The following is a 9,711-nucleotide window of genomic DNA, read 5'->3' as shown; positions in this document are numbered from 1 at the left end:
TGAACATAAAATTCGATTAATATAATGTTATTCAGTACACCTGCATTCAAAATTTATATTTTTTTACTGTTTGAAAGGTGTTATGGATGTGTAATGTGACTATGGGAAAACTGTATAAACCTTAATTCAAACTGTAAATAATATTTTTTTTTAATAATTTCAAATACAGATGAAGTTAATAACGTCTTTTTAATAGAATTACATATTCACATCTTACTAAATTGGTCATCAAGGGCTTAATGAGACAAAAAATAAAAGACCAGGACCTTAATGTATCCAAATAAAAGATCAAGAGCTTAACAAAAAAACGAAAAGATCAGAGGTCTAATGATGTTTTTTGCCTATTTTATTTTCTCTCTCATCCACATCACTTTTATCAATTATTAAAAAAAAGCTCCAACACTAAGGGCATCTCCAAGGATTCTCTAAAACATGGAGAATACTTACTATTTGCAACTCCAATGGAGCTGCAAAACCATGCTGCAAAAATGCAGCATGGTTGATGGTTCTGCATATATGCAGAATCATCTTGCCTTGCTGCATTTTTGCAGCAAGGCAAATATTAATATTTAATTTTTTTTTTGTTTTTTAATTTAATATTTATTTGCTTTAAGTTTAATGTTTTTTTTTTGTATATTTTCTATATTTGAATTAATTTTATTTAATTCTTTTGCTTATTATAAAATTTTATATGAAATTCAAATTATTAACTATTAATTTTAATAATTATTATTTAAATTATTGAAATAATAATAAATTATATAATATGATAAAAAAATTAATTTATAGATATATTTTGATTAATAATAAAAAGAATGTAAAATGAAAAATTAATATAATAGTAATAAAATATTGTTTGTTAAAAAGAATATGTTTGTTTAGTGTTATAAATAGAGTAGATGTTTGGAGAAGTTTTACTGTAGCAACTTTATATTTTAAGATAGAGTAGAGAAAAATGAAAATAAAGTAGGTAAAATAGAGTGTATTGTTGGAGATGACCTAACAAACTCCAAAAGTTATCATCGTAGTTCCACAAATCATTATTTTATTGTTAAAAATTGTATTTTTTTATTGAAAAAAAGATGACAATGTCACCAAAATGTGATAATATTGCCATATAAAACCAAGCAATCATTGTCTTTCTAATATACGACACTACTCCAAACATCATCTATCTTATCAAACACTCCCTACGCTCCTGTTAGAAATGATTTAAGAACCTAATGTGTCAAACATTATATTCAACATGCTTGAATGCTACAACATCAAACAACATCCTCAAATCGATCATTAATTTACTAGTGTCAAACCATAATTTTGAAAGAATAAATGAATAAGTCTTTTTTTTTTTTTTTTTTTTAATAAATGTAACTCAAATCTTTATTACATAAGAACAAAAAAGGCTTTAGGAGAAAGTGGAAACGTTGTATGGTATATTAAAATTTATATTGGTGTATATGTAAAAAAAGAAAACTATTTTATTGTGCCTTAAAAAACACACTTAAATATTAGGAATTTTTATTATCTAAATATTGATCTTTTTTTACCAATTTTTTTTTTTTTTTTAACAGTGGTGTGACATGGATTCTGGATGATCAATCCATTAGAGCTGGTATTGTTAAATGTAAGCATTAGCATGATTTTAATTTCCACAGTAAGATTCTAATAAATCTAGATCTAATTATGGTCATTTTTACAATTTTTCTGTTAACTATTTTTTCTGCTGGAAATAGTCGCAACTTATCTGCTAGAACTTCATAATCCAAACATCTAACTTCCGAAGCTTTCATTCAGATGCACCAATTTGTATAGTTGGTTTTTATAAATCGAAAAGAATGAAAGGAAACGTTAGAATTACGTACCATTTTTAACGGATCTCTCAAATACTCAATTTTAAAAAATATATTTATTTTTTTTTGTGAACAAATAAAATTCTTATAACTTCCGCGATCTAGGCTGTAATACATCTGTTTATTTTATTCAATGAAAATAAAATAATAAAACAAATGATACAAACACAACCTCCAGGGCCGGTCCTGATATTTTAGGGGTCCCAAGCGAAATAAGAGATAATGGACCCCTTAATAAAAAAAAATTGTATTAAAAAATTTAAAAATAGAAATTTGGATCCATTTTAGACCTAAAATATCATATTATTTGGTCAATTTCTAGACCTGATGGGTATTATAACTAAATTTACAACAACAAAAATAGTATCTATTCAATAAAATTAAAATTTTTGGGACCTTTTTAGCCTTGGGCTCTGGGCGGCTGAGCCTATGGCCAGGGCCGGCCCTCACAACCTCTATAATTCTATGGACCACACCTATTTCAATATGCACCATAAACAGTTAACTTATCTAATGTCCATCATATGTTTTCTTGAGAAATAAGAACCACAAAACCATTCTTGTGGTATGATATGACTCTCTTCTTCACATCAATAATATGGATTGATACAACCAACCATTTAATTTTTTTTTTGTCATATTTATAGCAAGTGAAATTAAGTTTATTTTATTTTATCAAAATTAAATTTATTATTTTATCCTAACTAATTATAAAGGTTTAAGTAGGATGTAATCGAGCTGAGCCGAGCCGAGCCGCGATTGACCTGCTCAAGCTCGGCTCGCTATAAAATTAACGAGCTCGAGCTCGAGCCGAGCTTGTTACAAAATTAACGAGCTCGAGCCCGAGCCCGAACCGAGCTTTGGTTTGCTCAATGAGCTCGAACCGAGCTTCGAGCTTGTTTCGAGCCAAAAATCCTCTTTGGATTTGGTTCATTAAGAAAATTATCTAACCATGAATTATTTGTGAGTAAATCGTTAATTATATTTGTGAAGTTTGCTCGCAAATAACTCTTAATTGTGTACATAAACAAGCTCACAAACAAAGTTCATGAATAAATAAACAAGATGCTTTCAAATAGTTCGTCTATTACTCATCTATTATGTTTGTGAACGAACTCATCTAATAGCAAATGAAATAATATTAAGTTTAGATATTTGTGAACTAACACAAAACTATATAGTTTTCTACAAAACTAAAATTTGTTCATAAATGTTCTAATCGAGCCTGCTTTGACCTGCTCAAGCTCGGGGTTTATGAACCGATCCAGTAAATCGTGCTCACGAACGGCTCGTTTACAAATCGAGCCGAGCTTTTATATCGATCTGACCACCGAACCTCTCATGAGCGGCTCGGCTGATTTACAACCCTACAAGCAGAAGCAGATGCTAGCATCCTTTCCCTACGGGGTTCAAACAAGGCGATCATCTTAGCTACATCCGGAAGATTTTCACAGATAATAGGATGTTGCTTGAAATTTTGTGTCCATGAATGCAATTTAGGGAATTTATGGGGTTCAAATATCTTTATTCCTACCATTTTCTCTAACACTCCCAGCCAATGAGCGATTCCCCCAAAAGCAATGTCAACAATTCCAATATTTTCTCCTCCAAAATATTTATTCTCTCCCATTACTTCCATGGCTTCTTCTTCTATCGTTTTAAGTATTTCCATGGTAGCCTTTACTGCTTTCTCTTGCTCTTCGCCGGCCGTTCCAAACATCTTCCACATTGAAAGTTCCTATTTAGTAATATGTATAGGCCATGTTTAGCATTTCCAAGGTGATATCAATAATCTGAAATTATATATAACTTAGAGAGAAAAAGAATTAAAGTGTACCTTGTCTTCAAAAAAATTGACCCAAAACCTGGCAAGTGCTCTCCCATAAGGAAGAGCGGGCAGCAAGGGATGATGAGGCCATGTTTCGTCCAAATACTTGACGATTATCATCGATTCGCTGATTGGTTTGCCGCCATGGATGAGCACTGGGACTTTCTTGTGCACTGGATTATAGTGCAAAAGCATAGAACTTTTGTTGGCCAGATCTTCTTCCACATATTCAAAGGGTATGCCCTTCAGTTTTAGAGCCCATATCACTCTGTTAGTAAAAGGACTATACCATATTCCAAGTAGCTTGACTTCAGCCATGTTTATTGCTTAAGATTGAGCAGGTTGTATCATTTAATTGCTTCACCACTCTCCATTATATACTAACCAATAGCATCTATAGCATCTGCCTTTGCTTGGATATAAGGTGAAGATACCCTTATCTAAAAAAACAAAAAAAAAAAAAGTCAATTTTTGATAACAAGTGGAGAAATTCTGATCAACATCCGTCCCTGTGGGGGCGTCGTTGGGTTCGACGGGAGGAAGCTCTGATGCCAAAGTCAGTAAGGAAGATCAAGAGAGCAAACTGAATTGACAAAGGGTAAGTGAATGTGTGTACCTTGATAGCCTGATGTATAGGCTATATATATAGTCATGAAGTTGTAACTTGCAGTAACTAGAAAGTCTCCATTAATGTCCCATTAATGGCGGTTACTGGTTACCTTTAAGCTGGCGGTTACTGGTTACCTTTAAGCTGGCGGTTAGCTAATTGATAGCTCATTAATGGCCTTTACTGCCGGGGCGGCCCAGTTGTTTCTAATGGTGAATCGAGGGTTCATGAAGATTCGCCTCATAGGTTCGCCCACGGGTCTCTTGTAGTAGGTCATTGGCGAATATCCCTTTTGATCCTTGGGATAATATCACAATGTTATCAGAAGCCCCCCTAAAATGCCGAGAATGCCCTTTAGGGCGTTTGATCTCCCAGGCGTGCTTTTATCACCTTGAATCAGGAGATTTTGATGATGTGTCTAAGGAGGCGAGTGACAAAGCTGATACTGCTGTGATTGACAGCACGGTCCCTGCTATGGTAACCTCGACTAAAGAGAATGAAGCTCCTCCAGAAGGTGTATCTAAGAATGTGAACCTTTTATGAAGGTTTGAACCTTTGTGAAGGCTTGAACCTTGGTGAAGGTTTGTATGCTTGGTATTCCTTTTGAGGGAATCAAGCTACCGTAAGCGTTTGATCTGCTTCCTATCTTTGAGGTGGATCAATCTGCCATAGGTATAGAAAACTCCTCTTTTTGAGACAAGTTTTGAAGGATGTAAAGATCTCACGTCTGAGAAATGTTTTAATCCTGGCGGTGATCAGGGCTTGATCCGCCGTGTTTTATTTTTCTATCTTGGAGGAAAGTGGACCTGCCCTAGATGGGGGATCATATATGGAAATGATGCGCCTTTTGGGGCTTCCTTATGCGGGATCTTATGAACAAGATCCGCCCTATGTGGGATCATATATGGATATGATGCACTTTTAGGGGCTTTTGATTCCTTGTGGATAGGTGGCCAACCGTATCCATTGTTATCCTCTAGGGGCTTCTTGAGAGTTATATTTCCTTTAGAAAGGGAATAACCCGCCCTTTATGGGACCATTTGTTCCTACCGCATAGGATTATGATTCGCCTTAGGGACTTCTTTTCTTCAGTTCTGCCATATTGAGGAGAATGACCCGCCCTTAGGGATCAGTAAGAATGATCAGCCATTTAGGGACTTTTGTGCATTTTGTGGAGGGTTTTGGCACTCTAGGCACTTGCCTTTTTAGCCTTTACTCATTTTCCAAAGTGTTTTTACTTTGCATTTGTCAAGGCGAGACTTCGTTATTTCTATGATGAAGACGTGAATTCATTACTTTGATGAAGACGAGGCTTCATTGTTTGGAGATGAAGACGAGGCTTCATTACTTAGATGAAGACGAGGCTTCATTATTTGGATGAAGACGATGCTTCATTATTTGGAGATGAAGACGAGGCTTCATTACTTAGATGAAGACGAGGCTTCATTATTTGGAGATGAAGACGGGGCTTCATTACTTGGATGAAGACGAGGCTTCATTATTTGGAGATGAACCCTTTTCTTTCCAGAACTATTTTTACTAATGCATTATATCTTTCAGCAAGTAACTTTTTAGAATCTGGTTTAGGATTTCTCCGATTGTTTAGGGTAGGTGGCCAGCCGTACCCCAATGTGTGAACCTTTGTGAAGGTTAGAAGATGTTCTATTCCTTCTAGAGGAAGTAAAGCTGCCTAAGGGGATCAACTTGCTACTTATCTTTGAGGTGAAGCGATCCGCCCGTAGGACTTGTGAACCCTTCTTTAGGAAGGGAGTGAGAGAGTGTAAAGTCCTTGCGTCCAAGGAATGTTTTAACTCTTTCTCGAATGGTGATCATCTAAAGATGGATCCGCCCATGAGAGTGTTCTCCTATCTTTGAGGAGAAAGTTGAGGGTGTAATGATCTCATGTTTGAGACGATTTTAACCCGCTTTTGATGGTGGTCAATCCTTTTCCTGTCTTTGAGGAGAGATTTGAGCTCATTTGAAAGCTCCTGAGGGTCTGTGCTTCTTATCTTTATGGAAAAGGGATCCGCCCGTGATGGGATCAACTGTCCTATCTTTGAGGTAATTGATCCACCTGTGGAACTTATGATTCGCCAGCCACTGGGCGTATATCAGCACTAAAAGCTAGGCAAATGAATATAAGAAGTATGGCGAGAAAGAATAAATTATAAAATATAGGATATTATAACAGTTTAATGCACATATAAGAATATGTAAAAATACTGATTTTTAGGCCCATGGTTCCGTCTTTTCTGAGCAACTAGAACCGCATCCTCAATGATGTTTAACTTATGAGTAATCACATCCGGACTTACTCCTGTAGGGATATCATTCTCCTATGTAAATACACTTTCAGACTCAATGAGAACTTTTTTAACATCCTCTTTGATCTCAAGTTTTAATCCTTTGGCGATCCGCACCCGCTTTCCATCAGCAATAAGGAGCGTTTCTATGTCGCCTAAAGCTGTAGTGAGAAGTTAATATTTCTCACCTTCGTCCTCTTTGGATTGTAGGCGGATTGATAGTGACGCCGAGTATAAGTCTCTTTAGCCACCTTTTGGTTTCCGCTAATCATTACTCCTCCTTTGCTGGTGGGAATGTACATTGTCAGACGACGGATGGAAATTAGGGCTGCAATCTCTGGCCCTTGGTCTGGATAGTGTGACCCGTCACTCTAATGATGTCAACAATGATTGTTTCTATTTGGATCGGATCAACCTTTAGTTTGGCGAATGCACCTTTGGTGATGACATTGCGAGAACTGCCCGTGTCTTTACTCGCTTTATTTTATCTCCCATCCTTGAATCACCATTGTTACTACCAATGCATCTGCATGTGGAGAGATTACTGGACCTGTTTCTGCAAAAGGAGCAATGGAGAGATGTTTTATCCAGAGCGGATATTTTTGCTTTTTCCACGGGTGGCTGATACACTGGTCCATCTGCTATGACATTAATGACACTTTTGAATTTATTTTTGGGATCTGTCTTCTGCTTGTCATCTTGTTATTTGTTATTCTGGACAAAGCTATCTAGTTTTCCAGCTCCCAGCAAGCTTCAGTGTGGTGGCCAACCTGTAGTACGCTTTGGCGTTTCTTCCAACGGTTACATGCTCCCCTCCTTTGGGTTCGGGATATGTAATGTCCCGCTTATATTGAATCTTTTCTTTTATATTGTGGCAAGTTGGAAGCTTTAAACATTCTGTCTGCTTCGTACCCCAGGATCCGTGCTGTGAATGGCGAATTCATGTTAACTTGATGGCGTACCTTTCTGCATTGTTCTCATCCATTGTTGGATTTTCATTTAGGCGCTCTTTTCACCTTTTTCCTTGCATGGCTTTTATTTAGGCGCTCTTTTCACCTTTTTCCTCGCAAGGCTTTTATTTTATCTGGATTTGCTCTAACTCCTTTTTGGCCAATGACATAGTCAAGGAATTTTTCTGAAGTGACTCTGCATATACATTTCTTTGGATTGAGCTTTATTTTTCATGCTAGTGTTTGCACTGGTTGTAGTATTAGCAATTCCCTTGTACCTGTGGGTTAGCACTGAAAGAACTCCAGAAGTGGGGCATACTCTGTCCATTATTAAAAGATTGTGGTAAGGCATAAAAGCTATATTCACTTACCTTGGAGATCAATGGCTTGATCCATGGAACATACTTCATAGCAAAAGAATGTTTGCATTGGCCTTGTTGGCAAATATCATGTATGATGCAATTCTCTTTATGGAATTTTTAGTTCATCTTGGAATCAACTTAATAATTCCTTCATGTTGGTCACTGCCTCTAGAATGAACTTAGTCAAAGGATAAAACCGAGTAAATATTATATGTCAAACAAATTCATAATAGAATTTTAATCATGCTTGTTTTAATAATAATATCACGTATAACGGTCATAACCATAAAGATTGCTACTGCACATGAATATCATAATGAATTCTTAATAAATAACCATAATGAGAATGGTTTAAGAATAATGTCCTTTTGTATTTCAATGCGCATTAATATCCAAGATAGCATATTTATTTTAAACGTCATAAAAGTTATGGCATTCTATATTGGGTAAGATATCTTACATAGTTGCTATTTACTTGCAATTAATATTGTGCATCCATACATTAATGGCATTCAGAGATCATTAAAGCCTCATTTGAATGAGGTGTAATTAAAGAAAGGTAAGTGATGATTTAATAGTTATATATAAAATTACTCTTATATCATTTCATTTGTACGAATAAAATAAAAGAGAAAGGCTAATTTTGGAAGAAAAATACATGTACCATGATTATCCTCCAATTTGGGGTGTATGGAAAATTACCCAAAATTTATAAGAAACTCTCATGTATATCCTAAGAACTTTGCATAAATTAATGTTCTGATCCGAAACCGACACTTGCACTATTTTGTAGCTAGGTTAGGACATGAAAGTTTTGTTTATCCAATTTGGTAATTCATCAGCCCATAATGGCCTTAATAGTTAGGGACAATTACAGGATAATCACAAATAGACTCAATATTTTCAAGTCTCTTGTGTTGGTAATAGAAATTCTAACAATGTCAAATAAACAGTTTCTATATGAATAAACACATCCTTGTAAAAAAGGGAATGAAATAACTGTTTGACAAAACAATATTAAAAAATATGAATTTCTGATATTAAAAGTACTATATAGGAGAAAAGCCATATATAGATGGTGAATTGTACAAGGAAAAACTAAATATGATTTTTTTTGTAATTTATTCTAATAGTTATATGCATGTTCATCCAAAAGACCGATCAGATCTAAATCATTTGTAATTACATGTGCCATTTTATGATATTTTAATATCAAATGACAAAATCACATTGAATGGATGAATTTTTTTTTTGTAAATCCCAAGATTACGGGTCTTATACATGCGTTTGTACTAATTCAATGATAATATCATATTACACTTGTCATGCATAAAAATATGAGGGCATAGTAAGCATGCAAGATTTAATGAAAGATTTGTGTCTATGACTTTATCTTTCACAATTTATTAGATTTATCATAATAACATGTAATGATATTCATAGCACTTTATAAGAGTGAGGGATCTCAATTTTCTTTAATTAAAAATGGAATAAGAAATGGGAGGAAACTTATCTTTTTCATCATAAAGTTCCAGATTTTAATGTAGAAAACTCTTTCCCACCAATATATGGAGAACTGTATCTTTAGATAGATTTGTTGTACTGATTGAGCCAAGGTTTGAGATTGTGATTTCTATTCCGTTGACTCCATTGTTTTGTTCTTTGTGAAACTCTATACAATCAATATTTTGTGATTTTCTGTTTGTTAGAGATCCACGCTCACCGCACTAATTGATAACATGTGGAGAAATTCTGATCAACATCCGTCCCTGTGGGGGCGTCGTTGGGTTCGACGGGGGGAAGCTCTGATG

General features: G+C 35.0%; 1 protein-coding gene across 1 annotated transcript; it reads right to left on the bottom strand.

Moving 5' to 3' along the window:
* Positions 1 to 2,845: 2,845 nt before the first annotated feature.
* On the bottom strand, positions 2,846 to 4,075 carry LOC136220967 (probable glutathione S-transferase). Its single transcript, XM_066008835.1, has 2 exons — positions 3,688 to 4,075; positions 2,846 to 3,588 (listed from the first exon to the last, which is right to left on the bottom strand). Exons 1-2 carry the CDS (start codon positions 3,994 to 3,996, stop codon positions 3,190 to 3,192), a joined length of 708 nt encoding a protein of 235 aa, XP_065864907.1. The 5' UTR covers positions 3,997 to 4,075; the 3' UTR covers positions 2,846 to 3,189.
* Between the last annotated feature and the right edge of the window lie 5,636 nt (positions 4,076 to 9,711).

The sequence above is a fragment of the Euphorbia lathyris genome, chromosome 2, assembly GCF_963576675.1.
Source record: "Euphorbia lathyris chromosome 2, ddEupLath1.1, whole genome shotgun sequence".
Lineage (NCBI taxonomy): Eukaryota > Viridiplantae > Streptophyta > Magnoliopsida > Malpighiales > Euphorbiaceae > Euphorbia > Euphorbia lathyris.
Note: the sequence above shows the minus strand (reverse complement) of the source record. Positions and strands in the feature narration are given on the sequence as shown.

Bases quoted from the DNA above. Each gene is read 5' to 3' on its own strand.
- LOC136220967 (XM_066008835.1), bottom strand. From the start codon at position 3,996: ATGGCTGAAGTCAAGCTACTTGGAATATGGTATAGTCCTTTTACTAAC. The intron at 3,589-3,687 runs GTACACTTTAAT...ATTACTAAATAG, and splicing joins TCAATTTTTTTGAAGACAAG to GAACTTTCAATGTGGAAGAT.